The following is a 20,998-nucleotide window of genomic DNA, read 5'->3' as shown; positions in this document are numbered from 1 at the left end:
CTTTTCATCATTTTTAGTGAAACTTACTCCTTTATGTATAAGTGAATTAAAATCTAAGCCTTTATAATTAGACTTGGCTTGCCACAATTAGTCCCGTACATTTAAGAAAACTCTCCAAATGCTCTAGTAAGTAGATGTCCCTTAAAATATCTATCTGCTGTCTGTACAAGAGTTATTCTTATTCTTCACTGAATATGCAAAGGAAAAACCAGTACATAAAGCAATGTATTATTGCAATTCTTCAAACACTGTTTCCAAAAGACTTCTTGATGCTTGTCTGTTTGAATAGATGTGCAAGAACAGAGTTTTTATGTGAATAGTTTCTTTGGCTTCTGATGCTAACTCTTCAAATTAATTAGAAGAAATTTCCCCTGAAAAAGTTTGCAGTATATACTCTATCTTGTGTTTTATTAATTCTAAGAGAACTGGAGAAAGTATTTCTCACCTTTCCTTTGCCTTGCATTGATTTATCATTCAAATGATTTGTTTTGATGTTTCAGGTCCCTGACCACAAATGCTCACCCATGCCATGCAGTGTTTTTGTGTTAACTGTGTCAAGCAATACTCTACTCTTTTTTTTTTTTTTTTGTATGTGTGTGTGCGTGTGAATAATTTTTTTATGTCTGCTAGAAGAAGAGTGTAGTTTTTTTTTTCATATTGTTAAGCAGGAAGGATTGACTCAGAAAAACGGCTTTTATCAACACAAATCATTGTTTTCTAAAGTGGAAGAAGAAATTTAAAAAAAAAAAACAAAACAAAACAAATGCATATACATCACCCTCCAACTGCTTCCCATACCCCACCCCCAATACATTCATACCACAAAGTATGTGCTGTTGATTTTTTTCAGATTTATTTTTCTGTTGACTCTTGTGTTTATTAATTGTAACTAAGCCCAAATTCTCTCCTACGTGACTTGGAAAGTACCTGGACTGCATTAACTAAAAACCACCCATTTGCTTGTGCCAGAACTGCCCTTTTCAGCCAGTCCAGTTATCTCTGACTTTGTAGGGTCTGATGGAGTCTTACCTGCATGTAACAGAAACACTTTATATTTTGGCTGTGGGTAAGGTACCATAACTGCCCCAAAATGTTACCTGTTACTTGTTCTCTACCTTTAGAGCATTTGAAAAGTTGCTGGTACGAATAGTAGTGTGATTCAAGAGTCTCTGGGTTCTTTTACACATGGCTGTAGATGATTAAAAAGCTTGTAGAAAAAGCTTGCCACAATTTTTTAATTATTACAAAAAACAGAATGGAGATGCTTTCAAGTGCCCAACCTCTTACTGAAGCCTGAGAGTTTATTGTTATTGTTTCAGTGCATATCAGTTGGTCTAATAGAATTGTGTCCTACAGCTCTTCCTCTGCTTGCATATTAGACCTCTGACAGGCTCCATTAGTGCAGCGTGAAGGATGACACCTTAGGAAGTCAATAATGAGAGAGAGAGAGAGAGAGTCGGTATTTTGTGTCAAAATGGTGAAACGTGAATCATTAATGCCTGGCTCATTATTATCAACAAAGCGTATCCGGTAGCAGGTGTGCTAGCTGAACATTTATGCCATGATTCATGCAAAATGGAGATCAGCACCATTCATAATCAAAAATGGCCTAGAGGATATTTAAGAACAATAAATAAGCTTCCCCTGCGATATAAATAAGTCATTTTTAATGTCTCGCCAATAGACCTATCATAGCTAAACTACTTTTCATGGGGGTGTGGGTGTGTAATAAAATAGGAAGATTAATCCCATCCGCATGTGTTGGGCTGTTCCACTTAGTTCTGTCTCTGGTGCAGTCAATGTGCTCACCTTGGAGCTGCTCTAAAAATGTTGAGATTGAGCAGATGTTCTCTTGCACTCTGTTAACAAACAAGTTTCCATTTCTGGTTTTATAAGGCTACTTGCCATAATAGTTCATCTCAAATGCAGCTCAAACTCTTTTAAGACTGTTTTGTTCCTCCTTCTCCTGAAATTACTATAGTTAGCATAACGTGGCAAGCTGAAAAGAAGGTGATTTTGGGGTTACTCGCAGCTTTGGTTGATGAGAGTTTTAGGGAAGTCAGACACTCAGCAGCAGCATTGTTTGAGGGGAAAGGGGGAGGTTTTAAGCTGTAAAAAATACATTCACAGAGCAATGAAAGAGTCTTGCTTCTGGAAGGTTCAGCACAAGATATGGCAGCTGCCATCATTATGCAGTGCCTAGCTGGAGTTAACATTTCCCCGCATTTATGTAATTTAGAGATTTACTTTCAGAAATAAAGCACTGACTTTCGTAATCTGGTATTTAAACACGAGAGGTGACTATTAAGACTTTCTGTGGTGATTTATCAGAGAGTTAATCTCTTTAATAATAAAATCTCAGTCATCTATTTGGTAATACTGAATAATCTATTTAATAATAAAAACATTGTGCCTCATTTCTGAAGTCTGTTCTCTTTCTGTCAGTGAGAGCCTAAGATGTAGTTGACTTTACCCCACCTTGCTGGAGTAATGGAGAGCCTATTTGTTAGACTAGCTGAGCGGAGCCTCCTCCAGTCAAAGCTGAATTGAATTATAGGTGCCCAGGGCAAAGTTGTTTCTAACATACCAGTGGATTTATCATGAGAAATGAAACACATTAGAGCAGCTAAACAATCACTCTCAGGGGAAGAAAGGAAATACTATCCTTATAGTATATTTGAGGAAACTGAGTCCCTGGGAAACAGTTGTTTGGTATTGTTCTAGAGTTAGGAAAAAGAGCTTGCTCAATTCAGTCGCTGTCAATATATCCTAGTTCATAGTTAATGAGGAAAGCTTACTGAAGACAATACCGGTTTCGGTCCATCCCCACAGCAGTCACAGTGCAGAGGGGGGTTTGTGCTTTGTTGCAATACCAAATAGCCTATGGCAGAATCTGCCTGGAGTTGCAGCTACTTCAGCTGAAAGCACAATGCAGACTTCTAGAAATATGAAATCTTTACATATTGGCAATTTCATCGATGTATTTGCGAAGAAAGTAATTGAAAGTCGCAAAGGGGAAAAAGTAACACAGCAATATTCGTAATCGTTATGAAACTGTTGGAAAGTATGTTAGTTTGAGTGCAGGGAGTAATCTTTAATTAACTTTCTCATTTTATGCATTTTGTAAGTGTAAGTAATTATCATTCATTAAGACAGCCATGTCGGAATGATTACTGAAATATCTTGAACCATCCCTGACTTCTCTAGTGCTTGCTATGACCAATGATGTAACACCATCGTTAGTGCAGTTTGTAGTTGTAAGCAAAAAGTCTTTGTGGTGTTGTGCAGAATGAGCAACTTCAATTTCCTGAAAGGTAGGGTTTTTTCATGTATACACATGTGGTCAGTACATTTTCTGTGTATTCAGTGAATCAACGTTATTCAAGTTAGGGTAGAAAAAACTAATGCAGTTATGCCATAAGAGCCAGTCACTAAAAAGTAGCAAGCCTAGGCTTTATGATGTAAATGCAGAGAACAGTACTCTGCATGTACTGCTCTGCACTACTACTGTGAAGCTGAAAACGAAGGGTTAAACTGGATCATTGGCCATTGCAGGTAGCCACATCATAAATTCCCATTCATGGATTTATTGAGCTCCATCCCTGTACTAATTACCACTCTTCTCATTAAAAGGTTGGAAACCTTTTAATTTCCAACCTCAATATATTCAGTATGATTTTCAACCTGTTTATCTTTGTGCTAGCTTCGTTCTATGTTTTAATAGCTCTCTTCTTTCTTTTTCTCATCCCCCTCCCCCTCCATGTATTGATGTTATTTCATTTCAGCATTCATCCTACTAGATTAAATTAGCACAGGCATTTCAGCCTATTTCACTCATTTCATTCAAATATCCTTCTCCATTTGCTGACCATTATAGAAGTCCTTCCTTGCGTTTTGTTCTCAGTTAAGTTTCACATTGTGTGTACAGGGGACCAGAACTGCGCAAATTTATTCCAGATTGTATTCTACATGTTCCTCGTATGGTGGTACTGCTACTCACTACCTGTGTTAGAATATCATTGCTTTTCTTGGGATTTTTGTCAAGGCTATGGCTCTGTGTACGAGTTTTTTTGTTTGTTTGTTTGTTTGTTTTTTCTCTGCTGTATTTTTTATAACTGATGAGTATCTGAGTGTGGCAGAAGTCTGTTCGTTTCTCAAAATCTTTCACTTGGCTCTATTCAGTTTCATAATGTTCTGACTTCTATGGGTCCCAAAGTCTTTTCTGTATTGCGATCTGATCTTCTGTGGTGGTTTTACTCAGGTGGACAGTCAAGCTGCACCTCAGCTGCTCTCTCACTCCCCTTCCTCAAAGGGGAAGGGGGAGAAAATATGATGCAAAGGGCTCACGGGTTGAGATAAGGATGGGGAGATCACTCAACAATTATTGTGACAGGCAAAACAGACTCACCATAGGGAGATAGTAAGATTTATTGCCTATTACAAACAAACTAGAGAAGTCAGAAACAAAGGAAACCAAAAGCACCTTCCCCCCATCTGCCTTCTTACACCTCCTCCCCCCGAGCGGCACAGGGGAACGGGGGAATGGGGGTTGTGGTCAGCCTATGGTACTTTGTCTTTGCTGCTCCTTCACAGTCACTCTTTTCCCCTGCGCCATGGGGTCCCTCCCACGGGATGCCATCCTTCCGGAACTAAGCCTGCGGGGGCTGCCCACAGGCAGCAGCTCTTCAAGCACTGCTCCCACACGGCTCTGTCCCACGGGGTCCATCCATCCATCCCCCAGGAGCAAACTGCTCCAGCACGGGTCCCCCACAGCTGGGCGGCAGCACCCCCCAGACTCCCTGCTCCTGCGTGGGCTCCTCTCCACGGGCTGCAGTTCTGGCCCGGGGCCTGCTCCTGTGGGGGCTCTTCATGGGCTGCAGCCTCCTCCAGGCCACATCCACCTGCTCCACCCGGGAGCAGGCCTCTTTCCCTCTCCCCCTCTCCCTCTCTCTTTCTCTTTCTCCCTCCCTCTCTCTCTCTCTCTCTCCACAAGTGTTTACAAATGTTTTCTTTTTTTTTTTTTTTTTTTTTCCCCTTTCTTAAATCTGCTCTCACAGAGGGTGCAAACAACATCGCTTATTGGCTCAGCTCTGGTCAGCAGTAGAGCCCTTATCTGACATGGGGCAGCTTCTAGATTCTTCTCATAGAAGCCGCCCTTATGGCCCCCTGCTACCAAAACCTTGCCACGTAAACCCACTACATCTTCCCTTAGGATACCATCAGCAGGGCCTCCTGCTTTGGGATCCAGCAAATTTTGTGGAGGTACTCCTACATTTTGTGCCTCTGTCTTTAACGAAAGCATGCTTAAAAAGAGTCCAAGACTAACGTTAGAGAAATTCCAGTAGTACTACTTTTAGCTTGTAACTCTCCTTTTCTTTTTGTCATTTCCAAATTTGGCCACCATCTCATCCATCTCACCAGTTCTTGCATGAAATCCCATTTTCTCCAGATGAACTAATGATTTTCTGTCAGGCACAGTGTTATATCAAAATATATTTTTAAAACAAGTCAGGTGCAGGAGAACTAATCTGTCTGCACTACAGATAAAGTCCACCACATTTCACTCATGAGAAACAATAGTTATTTTGTCAAAGGAGATTAGATGAGTCAGACTTGATCTCTTCTTGCTACACCTGTGCAATATTTATTACAGTCTCTGTTCACCTCAGTATTCTTTTATTTACTTTCCCTCAAAATTTGTTCCAAAGCTTTGCTTGTTATTAAGAATAGCCCTGACAAAAAACAGTTTCAGCTTCACATCTCCCCCCCCCCTTTTTTTTTTTTTTTTTTTTTTTAAGGTGTAACACTGTGTTTGCTTTCCTCCTCTCAAAACATTCTCATACAACAAATTTATTAAAAATCTGTCCCTGCTTGCAAGGTCCTGTGTAGGACAGAGGGGAAGGACTTTGTGAGTTGGAGGTTAGCCTTTCCGTCCCCCTGTGTTGAGCACAGGGCCCTGTGTATCAGGATCTGTGTATCACCTGGGTGGTTTGATACCCTAAATAGGGTGCTTCTGGGAGGTGACAGATCCCTTATCTGCTTAGGCAGTGATGCTGCTTGGGCTGGGTGTGCACTGAAGTAGCTTGAGCTGTGCTCCAACTTGTATTGTTGAAAAGCTCTGATAGTTTGATATTACATCTTAAAAAGCTTGACTGTGCTGAGCTTACTTTCAAAGGAATTTCCTTCACGTCTTTCAGGCATGAGGAGCTTTAACTTCCTAGTAAATCTACTCAAGAGTAGTGAAATCCCTAGCATTGTTTGGAAGGGCCCTGGGCTTCTCTAAAATAAATGATAAATATATATTTATAATGTAAGGAGAAATCAGTTGAGTCTATTTTGAATCAGCTTCAATTTGAGCTTGTCTGCTCACTGAAGTTATTCTGCTTCAGTTTTAGCACAGGCTGCTCTGAACATGTGGCTAGTCAGTGTCTTGGAGGGGCTGTGGTGGTGGGAGAGGTGCTACCTCTGGTGCCACCGTCTCTGCTAGAGCCAAGGCACCTTTAGTGCTGTCCCACTGAGCCCCACATCTTGCCAGCTCCCAGCTCTGCCTGATGGGATGGAAGACCCAGAGGACTGAGCTATGGCAGTGAGAACAGGAATGGTGCTAATACTCAGTTTGGCAAGCAAGAGATGGAAACTCATAAGAAAAGACCAGTGAAGCCCCCTTTTTCCCTCTTAATAAGTATGTTTGCCCTGCCAGAGGGGCAGATACATGCAGTGAGACGTGCCACTGAGATTACCAGAACAAATACAGCTTGCAGGTATTTTTTTGTAATAAAAACAACATAGCACTTTGTAGGAGAACAGAAATCAGCGCTATCACCTGCCAGTACCCATGAGGAGCTCTTTGGCTGATGGTTACCTCTGGCAGGAGCAGAAAAACTTGCACTGAGTGGATTTTAATTCCTCTTGCTCAACTTGTCCCAGCTGAAGGCTGGGGTTTCCATTTTCAGTGGAGCTGTTACTCTGAGCTGCTAATGGCAGTGCACCTCGCAGTTCTGTGCCAGATTGCACTTAGCAGAAGTTTCTGAGTATTGAACCAGGTGGGATTCAGTCTGCAAAAAAACGACAACAAAGATTCAGAATAGTTTCAATTTAGACTCTGGTCAATCCCTTGCTGGGAAAAATTTCTTGCTGCTGAATTTTAATTGACCATAAGAGAAGTTTCTATTACTACTCTCAAGTTGAAACGGGAAGGGAATGATGTTTTGTTTTTCTCATAAAGCCAGTCTGATGTTTTGTTTGCCTTAGTGGTTTTGAAACCAATATTTCTAATCTGTCCTATTGGTGATGAAGACGTTTAACTATTTCTCCCCAAAAGCATTTGAAATCTTAATTGTTTCTTGTTGGTTTCTTTGGTAATGTTACTTCAGTAACTTTTCACAGCAGGCTGGCCAACTGTTTCCTTTTCCGGATGTATTATTGTACAATTTTTAAATAGATGCAAATAACTTATACATACAGATTTAAGACCTGATCAGATTCGTTCAAGAGAGATTTGAAGAATACTTTCTGAGGGTTTAACAATGTTTTTTGGAATGAATTGATATTGTTTAGCTTGTGTGATGAACCAGTTTATTTTAACAAAGCAAGACTAGTACACTTGGCTCTTATGCAATGTCTCTTGAGACATGACTGGGATAATGCTTTGAAAAAAAACAGCCAAGCAATAATCCTAAATTTTGAGAACTAATTTTAAACTGGAATGTAGAAGCAAAGAGAAGTCCTGTCTGAGATGATTTTCATTTTTTGTGCCTGAAATTGCCAAGCGTCTGCAATGAGAGCAATAGGAGAGAATTTCTAAACAGCTTAGCTTAGTTTATTTTTCAAAAACAGCCATAGTCCAACAGAGAAATCTCAGCTGAAGGTTTTTGCTTGCTTTTTCTTGGTTCTGAGAAATCATTATTTTCATCTTTGTAAGTCACAATTCTGTGATTCTCATACATACAGACATATTTCTGGGGTGAGTAATAATACGCTTGGGAAAATGAGACCCTCAAGGAAAAATTAAGACAATTACTCATGGTCAGGGTGGAATAAAGTGATAGGAAAGATATAACTGTCTTCAGAAACCTCAAGGCATGATGTAAAAATTACTTTATTCTGTTATTCTAGTCAACAAGGACAAAGCAAATAATGGATTTACAATACAAAAGAGAAAATGTATATCAACAATGACAACAAAAAAGCTTGAGACTAGATAAGTAGTGGAACAAGCTACAAGGGAATACTGTGCAGTTATTAACACCAAGGATGTTCTGGCTTAGACCAAATTTCCTCCTTATTAAACTAATTCTGATAGTTTACAAGGATGTGACCTCTGCAAGTCTTAATGCATTTTCTGGGCCTCTTTCCCAGTCTTCCCCACATTCACTTCATTTATACTCAAGGGCTTTTTACACCAAGCATAATGAGAAGAAAACCCACACTCCTTCATTTTTTCCTGAACTAGGTGATTCTCTAAGCTTCTTTGTAACCTAAAAGGTTTGGCGTTATAATGAATTACGGCTGTTAATATTCAGTGCTAATACCTCAGGATATAGAACAGGAATAATTTCTAATACGTTTGTGCTCTTCAAAATACATTTAAGCAAAAGAGATATTTCCCAGACTAAAATACAGTTATAACTGTTTTTTTTTTTACCCAGTATGACTGAAATGCTGGTTTTATTTTTCAGCCTATAAAGAAGAGCAATAAAATACAGTAGGTTGATTTACAGCCTAATTAAACATACCTGAAACATACCTTTTCATGACAGTAGTTTTGCCTATCTGAAATTATGCTGTGACAGCCGTGGTATCAAATGACCATGTTCGTATTAGTGGGTGAAGTGTAAAACTCCATTAGAGTAGCTTATGAACTGAATGTGCCACTTGGAAATGTGCTGTATAAATAGCTTCTCTTGTTGCTAAGCCTGTGGTCTAATTAACTTGATTTTGCGCGTGCATCTCCAGAGGTTAAATGTGACATCTGAAGATTAATGTTAACTAATGTCCTTCTAGAGACCGATGTTCACAAAGCTATTTGAAGATGCTTGGCACCTATGCAGTGCATTGTGGTAATGATCTCTAATAAATGCACTAACAAGCAGTGGGGTTCAATGTCTCCTGGGCAGCTTGCACCCTATCATGTGACTGTTACATCTTTTCTGTGAGTAGTAATTACTCAGTTTGGTCTACGTTACACGAGTATGGTTCAGCAGTTTTATTTTTGTTCTGCTAGGTTGTCTTTGGGAATATAGTCCAGATAGTTAAAAGCATAATTTACAGATTAAGACAGTTTGTAGGGGGAGAAAACAATTTAGGCAGTTGTGGCTAGATACCTAAGATGCATTTTTCACAGTGAGTTAATGACCTTCACCTCAGCAAGACCAAGTGGCTTCCAACAGTGACTGAGTTAACGGGGAGAAGCAAGGTTTGCAGTTTCCTACAGATTACTAGATCGTCACTGCCTCACTTAGCACTGCTGGTTGCCCACAGCAGATCTAGAATGAAATAGCAGATGGACTATAGACCAGGAGATGCACCCCTACTAGCCTTCTCTGACTTCTTTGAAAATACATGCAGTGCCACCACTAGATCACAAGATTATTGCAGCCTTGCTTAGCTCTGTTAGGGTGTCACCAGCCTGCGGTAAATTGCATTGGATTTTCCTGTACAAATGGGTATACAGTAGTAGTTTTCTTCTTTTCCACTATTCACTTTCACAAAGGGGAAAAAATGTTATTTAGGAATTTTCTGCATATATGTGTAATTATATAGAGAGTCATAAAATCGTTTAGGTTGGAAAAGACTTTCAAGATCACGTCCAACCATCGTTATATTTTAAGGGAAGTACACAGTTTGTAGGGATGCAGAAGGAAAGAGAGCATTGCTAAGGTAACTTGTCCTAAATGGAGCTGAAGCAGTAGTGGTGATACTGCACATCATTATAAAGAAGTGAAGGAGAGCTAGTAGGGGTGCATCTCCTGGTACTTGAGCAAGCAATATAGCTTCAGCACAGTTCAGAACTAGATCTGACATGAAAGATGAGCTGTTATTTCTCTAGGATGTGTGATACAGTGCACTTCCCTCACCTTAATCACAGGCAATTATTTTTTGTACTGATACTGATGTCATCTTTCTCTGTTTCTCATTCTGTTACCTTGTTTGGCATTTTGAGTATACCCAGTCTTGATTCACAGCAAGTGGTTGAATTCAGAGCATTTTTATTGCCTTTTCTGAGATGGCAGAGGAACTAGCCTAAGTTTAGCTTTTTCCTTGTTTTCTAGATAACTGATCATTTTCCCTCCTCCAGCTTCTGCACTTTGGTAGCTCGCCTGATTGACTAGGCAGAGGTATCAGGCAGCCAGCCTCAAACCCCACCAGGGTGGCATTGAAGGCAGCCTAACAGACTGTCACGAAGGTGCACCAAAGGAGGCATAACACATGTACTGACACCTCTGACAGTGAGTGCAGAGGGCTTGCGGCTGGCCTGTGCCAGCTCTGCACGAGTAATTCAGTGGTAACCTTTACTTCTTTATAGAGGAATGACTGGGTACCAGGAAAAAGTCTTCTCTTCCTTCCTGGCTTGCCTGCTTGTTTGTTGCCTTCTCCATATGCTCATTTGTTTTTCTTCCTTGCAGTTCTCCTGCTGTTGCTCACTTGTAAGATTGAGTAACAGGGAAAAAAAGTGTTTTTCCAACTAGTTGTCTTGCACAATGACCACATCTTTCTTTGCATTGTCATTTTAAACATTTGATTTTAATGAGGAGGCCTGTAGGAGGAAAAGAGGAACGTGAGCTGCTTAGACAGCAAGAAGGGACATAAAATAAATAATAATAATAAAAAATCTGTACTCTTCTCAGGTTACCATTTGCAGTGTTTTTCTGAAGGTTTTCACAGGCTCCTTCAAGTTTTGCTTACAGATGGAGCCCTAGCCAGCCTATTTAAAGCAGAATTAATTTTCAGTGACAGCTCCTCTCTTGTGAATCGAACAGCATGGTTTGTATTTCAGATGGTAACTAGAGTATCTTCTTGATGAAGTGTCTCAGAGAAGGTCTTTGGAGAGGCATAAGCCTGTACCTGTAGTACAGTCTCTGTAGCTTCCTAAATAAAGGAAATGGGTAATTAGAGGTAAGGGTGCATATTAGCAAGAATCCTTTACAGAAGACAAGCAACAAGCTGGTGCTCTCTCGAACAGTCAGAGTAAGAAGTGGAAAGTCAGCAATCCTGCCATGAAAGGTAATCCACTGCTGTACTGCTCAAGGGGACGTGGAGGAGATGCATGAGCGGAAGTAGGACAGGTGGCTACTTCTGACTCCAGCCCTCAGTGATCTGGGTTTGTGGTGATGGAGCAGTTAACAGAAAATGCGCCAGAGCATAGCATTTAGGAATAAACTTTGCCAGTGGGTATTGCAGGGCTAAAATGAGTGGTTACACAGCGTAACTGGCTGCCTTTATGCCACTCTTTATGAACACTGAGAATATCCGCCTCCCCCATTGTTGCTGTCATTCTTCTTGATTTGTCTGGAGATACGGATGAGGCCAGTTCCTATGAATATTTAGGAGAAAAAGGCTGTTATAGGGAAGGGAGTAGGGTGTCAACATGTAACAGATGTGATAAGGTGTTTCCCTGGATGGGTTGGAGCTTGGCTGGCCTTCTGTAAATGCCTCTACCTGTGTTCGTTGTTCTTCAAGTAGACAGTCCGCAGGCTTAGGAATTGTCTGAAATGCCTTTTTTTTTTTTTTTAAGCTTTCACGTACCCGTTGTGTGCTTTGCAGGATGTCAGGAATCTGACAAAGCAGCGGTGCTAGCCTGTGTAAGAAATTTTTGCATGCTATGCCTACTTGTTAAACACTATTTTGTAGATTCTGCTTGATAAGTGTAATTCCTTTTCAATCTGTATTGTTTACCAGGAGTGACCACAAACATTGCATAGTCCCTAATTAAAGTTATTGTGTTAATTGGTTAACAGGCTTTTACATTGTTATTCAGGAATACTGTAAATATGCTGGAACGTAATTGCAGATCTGTGCTTGCACATCTGTGTCTCTTTTTTCACAAAAGATGTAGGTTTGGGTTGTGTTTTTGTTTTTTTTTTTGGTATGATGAGCACAAGCCCTTGGTTTTTATACCATTTCAACTGTCATAGTTTTCTCCTAGAACTGAATGACAGATTTGAATGAAGTGCACTCTCACCTCTGATGATGATGCTCCAATTTATCCACCAGGTTTCAAGGCCATGTTTTCTTGCTGTTTTTGATCACTGCTCTTTTATACTGGAAGTAGTGGAGGAGTGAAGAGGGAAGTCGAGTACTTTCCTGTTTGGCCAGCAAAGTGCTATGACACATTGTAGAGGCAGTTTAGAGTTATTCATATCTAACACCTGTTTTATCACAAATAAAAATAGGCTTCTTTGGAAAGAAATGGGAAACCCTTATCAGCACGACATTGATTCTCTGCAATCTTTTTCATTTCCTTGTTGTGCATAAGAACCTTTTTAGTGACTTTTGTTTTTCTGTTTACATTTCTGAACCACAGTTCAGAAATGTTTGGTCTTCAGGTCCTTTGTAAGTAGGCTAGGTGCAGTGAAATCTCTGTATCGACTGATAGTTGCAAAAGGTATCACTTTTATAAAGTCAGTCTGTTGTGTGGACATCGCTGGCTGCACTGGTTTCTTTCTGTTGTTCATCATCAGCTCTGGATGTGGAAGGGTGAATCTGTCTGGGTTTTGTTCCTCAGCCTCCTCTTTATGGACATAGCACAATTGCTGGCTCTCAAGCACTGGATCTGTTGGTAATAGTTAAGTGTGGGGCTTTACTGACTTGTGCTGCAGTAGTTAGGATTCTTTCACTGCTTTGATTTGGGACAATGAGAAAGGGGAATTTTTAAATAGTGTCTCCTTTCATTAATGATATCTTGGGGAGAGGAGGCAAGTTTCTCATACAGCAGTAGTCACTTTCAAAGTAAATCTGAGTAAAGTAGTGAAGCACTTCAGTTTCCATGTGCTGTAAACATCCTAGTCATGCCTGTCTCATCAGGCTTGAGGTTTTGTGGAATCCTCATTTTTCATTGCCTAGTGAAATTATTCTCAGCCTAGAAAAAGGAAAGCTAAGAGACCGTAGGAAGCCTTTTATAAGTACTTTTCCTCCAGCTTCTCTCTATAGCTCTCCCAGTGAGAAATCTCATTGGTTCAGAGAAATGCTGTTGCCTTGTATCTCTATGAGGAGATTGAGTTGGTGTTTTTTGCTACATGTTAGCAAAAACAAGTCTGACTCTTCCAAGTCAGTATATGGTTAGGTAAGGTAAGCTGTTAAATGTTTTCTGTAACGATGTATTTCTAGATAATTTTGCTACTCTCAAAATGCTATTTACCTTGTTAAAATGGGAGCATTTTTGCCCTACTTTACATGATCAACTTGTCACTTTCCCAAATACTGGTGTGTATACTACTTCGGTGCTGCAAATGCCTAGTGAATTTTGGGCCTCTTGAGCATGCCTACATTGGTTCTTAGCCTCTCTTGGACTGAGGTTATCATGGTAACCAGCTGTGTAGGATCCTCTTTTGTAGCAAATAGAAATGAGAAGCAAAATGAATTCTTAATTTTCACTTGAAAAAGGGATTTGGAGTGGTTCCTGATACCCTTCTCAGGAATTCTGCATTTTCACAGACACACACACACCCCTGGGGAAACTTGTGGCACATCTTGCACAGTTCCTTGGTCCAGTGAGCTTCTTATCCCCTTCTAGTTTCAATGCAGGCAGAACAAAATTCTCAAATAATTCATGTAGGTTTGAAGTTGAACAAATGCAGCTTAGCTCTTTGTATTGCTTTACTGTGTCCTGAAACCTAGGTGCTTGTATCTTACCGTTGCAATTCAAAGTAAAAAAGACCAGTGGCTTTTGTTCGAATAATAATCAGTCCTTCTAAACTACACTGTTCCCTAGGAAAGACAATTACACAATTGACAGCAATATTACCACGTTATTGCACTGCCATTGTTCGTGACTTTCTCTGCCTTAAAGTATGCTGTTTCCCTATCATGTGAGAGAAGGGTAGCCAAAGGTTTTTGCTCAAATTATTGCCAGCAGACTACAGGGATCAATGGTGTAGATAACTTGGCAATTGCAGTATTTCTGCAGCATTAGGTGCACTTTTTCTTACGTACTGTATGTGTTACTGAGAGAATTTTTGATTGCATATATAAAAATGGTCATGGCAGTAGTTATTTTTACTTTATCTCATCTTCAGGGAGAAGCAGAAATTAGTGTTCCTCCTCCTGAGAGAGCTAGTGAGAATTAGTTGCTCTTTGGTTGTCTTCTGTTATTGGCAAATAATAATCCCAGAGGAGGCCATGCCAAGTGGAGATGATATTTCCAAGGTCTGTATTGCACCATTCATTTGTGGATCTTGCTGCACTTCAGAAACTGCAGTGGATCATTCTGCCACCCCCCTCCTCCCCCATCAAATATTATCATCTCCATTCTGTGAGAGGGGGGGAAACAACATAGGGGATAAATGACTCACCCAGAATTCAGCAGCAGCTCTGCAATAGAAGAGACAGATCCATGTGGAGACTCGATCACACAGATTCCAGATCTCTGTCAGACAGAGACGTGTTTTGGAGACCCCTCTCACTGGAGCTTTGCAAACCACTTTCCAAAGGCTCTGTGTCACTGATTCCCTCATCTCAAAGCCATGCTGATGGAGGCAATTTCAGGATTTTTTTTCTTGATGTCTTTCTTGGTATGCAGTATCTGTTAATACCACCCCCAGTGCAGAGCTTACGCCTCACCGCAGGGTCTGTCTGTCCCTTTACATGTGACAGCATTAATACCGGGTGACCATATTTATATGGCTGACTGAATAAATTGATTGATTCAAGCTCTCTGCCTGCTTTTGAAATATTTGAGAATACACAGCAATGTTATCACTTTCATTATCTACTATGGAAAATATTTTCTTCTTGTGATTTGTACACCACTTGTGCATAGTTGACATCGGTGACAAGGTTTTTCATATGCGATTAGTAAATGTCTTTGATGCACAATCCCAATATGATGGCTCGAAGCCTTAAATTTGCAGAGGAGTGGAAAAGCCACTGAAATGTCAATCTGCAGGGGAACTAATTGCACAGATTGCAGAGGAAGTAGGCTGTGGAGTTTTAAAAAGCATTAAACCTTTTTCTGCCTGTGTTGCATAATTATTAATCAAGGAATAATTTTGAGAAAACTTAATGGAAGCATGTAGTTTTAATTGCTGGCTAACATATGGCAGTATAACTTTTGCTGTCCCTCCATTCTTAGTAGGAATGTGAGCTGAGTGTAAGATGTGAGCATAGCTCTTGTGGTCATGTCATACAGTTGTTTCATGGCCAAGGATTTGCAAGGATTTCTAGGATCCTTGTCTTCGCATACAGTAGCAGAACCCAAGCTAAAATGTTAGAGTTTACTTATAATTTTTTAGGATTTTTATTTAATTTGAGCATAAACTTGTAGACTGCATTCTATCCTACTAAAAAAATAATGCGTTTGGCCCCTGAGATGGTATTTCTATTTTTGTTTAGTATGCCAGAGTATTGGCAGTTTTTCGTCTGTAATGCAGTGAAGTTAAGATTTTGCCACCTGAGGAAAAACTCTGGGTGTCATCTTTTAGATTCTTAGCAAATGCAAAGGCTGAGCATCTTATGAGTTTTTGCCAGGTCTTATTGAGATGCTTTTGCATTATCTCTTTAAAAGAGATCAGAAGTCTTTAAGACTCCTGCTTCCTGGAAAATGACCATTTAAGTTGCTCCCAACTTGCCCCCCCTGGCATCATGAATAGATTTTGAAAAGAATGTGTTAAGCGTTTTCCAAATTTCTAACGTTCCTCTTAATGATAAAGACTGTTATTTATTATTTCACTTTCATTCCAGTATAACCTTCTTCATTTCTTGCATTCAATCAGAATAACCATATGTCACTTTAAAGGTGTGGAGAATGAGTGTCTAGTATCAACAGAGTGGTTTAACAGAGTCAGGAGGAAAGCAGAGGTTTTTTAAGATCAAGGGCAGTACCTTGCCTAGAGGGGTGTATTATTGTGTCTCTGTCTGTTATGGTAGCTTGGTGGGGAGAGAAGGATTATCTTTCTATTGCTTCCAAGTATTGTGCAAAATAAATCTAAAGAGAAAAAAAAAATCTATTCAGATTATTTTTCCCATTCCAAGTGGAACATTTGTATGAACATCTACAAACAATTCATTTCTTAAGGTAGAGGGAAAGATGGAATCAGTACTGTATCCCCCAATCTGTGTGTTTAAGTAGAAAAGGTGTCAGTTCCAGCTATAGGTTTGCAGCATTGCCACCAGCTTCTGATGAACGGGTAGCCTTTGGTTCATACTGGTTTGGGCTGTGAGGAGGTGACGCACCCACCTAGTGTCTGTCTGGTGCACTTGTCCTTTCCTGGAATCTGTCCTGCACGCAGAAATCCCTTTTGTCTGTATTCAGTTCACCAAAGCAACTTTGAAATTTACATCTCTGCTGTACTTCAAGTTGAACAGTTATTGAAACATCATAATGTAATCTGTGCCCTTCCAAGACAGGCTTATGCAAATATGCAAATACCCAACTGTTCTCAGCACAGCTAGAAGAAATTCGGCTCTGATGATGTTGTTTCTCATGGGAAAAAGCATTCAGACAAGAGGTAAAAAAATGAAAGTATAACTCTTCTTTCTCATTTTTTCCCCTGTTGTTTCCTACTCATCTGCAGAGGGGACAAGACAACATATCAAATTCATTTACCATTTGAACAGTCAGGGATGCTTGAATGTATTTCTCATAATTTAGAAAATGAACTGACAGATACAACTGTTTTGGATAGACACTAAAAATATACACTGAAAGGACTGCATAAAGTCTCAGGAAGAAATTAGCTTTTTATTTTATTTATTTTTTATTTCTTTTATTTTTTGTCCAGTGCAGTATCTGATGAGAAATGAACTAAGCTTCTTCCTCAAAGGCACAGCTATAGATCAGCTAGAAGCTTGAAGGACTACTTAAATCCCGATAGGTGGCACATTGATCTATGGCTCCAAGAATTGTGCCAAGAAAGGAAAATCAACAAGATCTTCACCTGATTTATGTAGGCCAGACTTTTCTTCTCTGACTTGCCTTTCAAAGGTGATCTCACAGAGACGTAATTAAAACTTGATGAAGTTATTAAATAATCATGATGATTTATGTCCCTATGCTGCAACCCTGTATATGTTTCTGTGTTGCTCCCAAATGTGGCAAGTTCTTGCCTGTGAAAATGAAGGTTAGAGAGTGCCAGGCTTCAGGCCAGAAATTTTTTATGCAGCTCTTTTGTGAAAGGTCTCCAAATCATTCTAACACTGGATTGCTGTTTACAGTTTGTCAAACCGCAAGTTAGTGAAACAAATCAATGAAATTTTTAATCAGTAAAACTCGGAAGCCTCTAAATTTGCCCACTTTGTAGAGAGAGGTGATACTCTGACAGTGGAGATGCTGACTTGGGGCTGGAGATAGCAGGGTAACACCAGAAGTTGTTACTCAGTCTTAACTCTGGCCTAGAAACCACTAATAACACAGTATTGCCTTTTTCTTCATCCTCATCTTGCTTATACGAAGGAGAAAGAAAGTATTGAGTCAAGGGTTATCTTTCATTAGATATTTAACCACAGCAGAATGTAGGCCTGGCCTGAGTTGCAGCCTATTGATATACTATAATATAAACATTGCTGATGTGCTTCATTTGTGAGGTTTCTGTTGAATTGGATTATTTGGACTACTATTTTTACGACAAACAAGAAGCAGCCTTTGAAGTCGAATATGGATTTTTTTTTCTCTTCTGTCTGGATGCTAGTGGGAATTTTGAAGAAACTATTTCTCATTTGTTTTTGAATTTTTCTTAGCATTTGTTTTGTGCTTTAAGACATTGATCTTGTTTTTTTTTTTTTTTAACAGGCCTAACTATCTCCATGTATATCAATACCAGCAATTTTCTACGCTTTCCTTTTTGGACTGAAAAGACAAGCCACAATATGTTGTCTAGTTATATAAAAGGTGGGGGGCTAGCACCTCTGATTCTGCATGCAGAGTAGTCAGCATTTTAGATACAGTTTGGAGCTGATTGTCATAAGGAACATGAGTTAGAACTGATAATCAAGTTTCTGAGAATCCCTAGCCTTTCCATTAATTTTGATTTATTGATTTTTTATGAGTAGGAGCAGAGATAAGCTCTGGCTCTGAGGAGGATCAGAAAGGCCAGTGTGTGTTGACGTTATTGCATTGTTTCGTGCTGTGATTTATACAGTGAAGGTACTGGCTGCGTTCTTCAGCTTGGCGTTATTTTATTTCTTCTCATCATTATAGTATTTCATGACTTAAAGACAAGTGCCCTCTGAGAATCTGTTCTGTTGTGTCTCTAACATTATTACAGGCTGAAGGCCTGATTATTGGAAGTGCTGAGCCCTTGCAGCTTCAGCTGAATGAATGGAAGCTGAAGGTGCTCTGCAAATCATGCCTGAGGCATTTTGTTCTCTTAAAGTGATTGAGCCTTACCTCATAAATATAGGTCTCTGCTTCGACAAATTCCCTGTTGACTACACATCCTTTGAAGTAAATTGAGATTATTTGATTAGAATGAAACCTATGCTCCAAAATTAACTCTCACCCTCACTACATAGCTGAGGAATTGATTAGATTTTAGTAAATCTGGTGTTAAAATTAAGCCTCAAATTTACAATTAAGCTTCAGAGTTTTGCTTTGCAATTGGAAAGCTGCATCTTGGGAAAGATCAGAAACCCTCTTTCTTGGGAGCTTCAGGTGACTGCAAGCAGAACTTGGGTTTATATGGCAGCAGGTACTGACATGGCAGAGGTAACTAAATGTGCTGAAAGGGAGGGGTTGTGGCTAGAAAGAGGTACCAATACCATGAGGTTGCAGCTTGTGCAAAGAGTCGGCCTGCCTGCTTCATTCACATCCTCTTGCAGAAAGTTTTCATTCTAATTTTTCCAATTCCACTGAGAGAAGGCAAATATCAGGCAGTGAGCAGTGAGTGATGCAGCTTCAAGAAAAGGGGTGTTTTATCCCAGAGCTGAATACTTCTCCCATTCTTGAAGAGAATGAAGCCTACCTAAGCTGTGGCTGTTTGATCCTGAAGGAAGGGAAGATGCTGCTATATGGACATGTGAATGACTGCTGAAAAAGACCAAAAGAATACTGATGCAGAAGTGAAAGATGAAGTTAAGAGTTTTAAGGATAAAGTATATGATGAAGGCCTTAGTCAACTTGACTTTTTTTTTTTTTTTTTTTTTTTTTTTAAGAGCATAAATGTGAAACCTGCTGAGGTGGCACTGTAAGTCATGGCAGGGTTCTAAAGATCCTTTTCTGTACTTCTCTAAAGCCCCTTCTGTTCCCAAGTTCCTCAGGCAGGCCAAGAGGTCAGCATTGCTTCAGTCCTGCCATTAAATTTTGAAAATCCATTCTTCTCACAAGGCGATTCACAGTCCTGTCAAACTGAACTCTTCCTTTCTGGGATCATCATCACTATACTATTATTTTATTCTGCCTTTCTTAAAGCCAGTATTTGATTTAAAAAAGAAAAAAAAAAAGTTGTGGGTTGTTTTTTTTTGGTGGATGGGTGGGTTTTGTTTTTTTGGTTGCTGTTGTCGTCCTGTTTTGTCCTGCCCCCACCCCACCCCCCTATCTCAGATAAGGGGCACATGACATAAGATCAAAAGATTCAAAGAACAATTTGAATCAGTTATATTTCCATCTATATGTCTCTCTAGATTTCTTTGTTTGCCTCTGTGGTGTATCCATATAGAATATGGTAGCTCATCTACTGTATCAGCAGACCTTCACGTTACACTGTGTACTTTGATCTAATATTGTGTTGTGACTGATCAGGTTTTGTATTTGGTTCTCAGACAATATGGTGCATGCTGTTAGCAGTGGGGAAGGCTGTTACTTCGATGAGAAGGCTTGTGTTTCTGTCTGTCCTTCTCTGTCCTGGCCTGAATGACAAACCTTGGCACAAACAAAGCACCCATTGAGAGAATATTCAGGGAAAAGGGTAGTTGCTTCCTCTTGCTCTTTCTGCTGGTCTCATACAGGGAGACACTGTGCTATGTTTCATTGCCTTTTAAGACTGTAGTCCGAGGGTGGATTTTCAGGATATTCTTTTGACACCCTTTGCTACTAGAACTAGGATTCCTGTCCATTATGGTACTCACTAAAGTTTACGGCTGGTTGTATTTTATTTTTGTTTGTTTTTGGTAGTTCCTGCCTGTAAATGTTTTATTCCACTGCCCCTTGTTTTTCTGTTTTTAGCCAGTGAGACCTGCAATGATTTCCATCCCATGTTCTTCACCCATGACAGATCATTTGAGGAGTTCTTCTGTATCTGCATTCAGCTCTTGAACAAGACATGGAAGGAAATGAGGGCAACTTCAGAGGACTTCAACAAGGCAAGAAAAGGGGTGGGGAGGGAATAACTGGGCAGGATGTTGAAACAAGGCCATGTTTTCTTCCCTAGAGGCACAGGGATTTACTAATTCCACTTCTGCTGAATACTGTGATGTGTCTTCTCTTCAGATTCTTCATACATCAGAGGGGCAGCATTTAGAAAGCAGGGGGATTGAAAAAGGTCTATGAATCTCCCTTACACCTCCCACAGTATAAGGGAGATTCATAGACCTTTTTCAATCATGTTACACTGCAAACTGGAAATACAAACCTGGCTTGAGGGTATATTCTGCCTTTTTATGTTAGCAATATTATGCTGAAGTGCTGCAGCCTCTAACGTTGTAAATAATGCAAACAGACTGTTGCAGTGATAATTGTGTGCATCCCCTTCATTTCATACAAGAACTGAAATAGTAAAATATTAAAGAGTGGACGCAAACATGACAAAGTGCTGTACAATCTGGCCAGCTGAAACAAACCAAAGCAACCAACCATCAGTATTGCACCCTTTTCATTGTATGAGAAATCTGGAATTTTCAGACAGTCATA

General features: G+C 39.9%; 1 protein-coding gene across 2 annotated transcripts in view; it reads left to right on the top strand.

The window, feature by feature from the left end:
• The window catches only part of ELMO1 (engulfment and cell motility 1), a 332,530-nt gene that overhangs the window by 201,786 nt on the left and 109,746 nt on the right, over positions 1-20,998 (top strand). For both annotated transcript variants that reach the window (XM_084306854.1, XM_084306855.1), the window contains exon 17: positions 20,315-20,451. In XM_084306854.1, the coding sequence (XP_084162980.1) occupies positions 20,315-20,451 (137 nt within the window). The remainder of the gene's footprint in view (positions 1-20,314; positions 20,452-20,998) is intronic.

The sequence above is a fragment of the Netta rufina genome (assembly GCF_964035555.1).
Source record: "Netta rufina genome assembly, chromosome: 2".
Classification (NCBI taxonomy): Eukaryota; Metazoa; Chordata; class Aves; order Anseriformes; family Anatidae; genus Netta; species Netta rufina.
The sequence above is the reverse complement of the archived record's forward strand: the minus strand, read 5'-3'. Positions and strand labels throughout refer to the sequence as shown.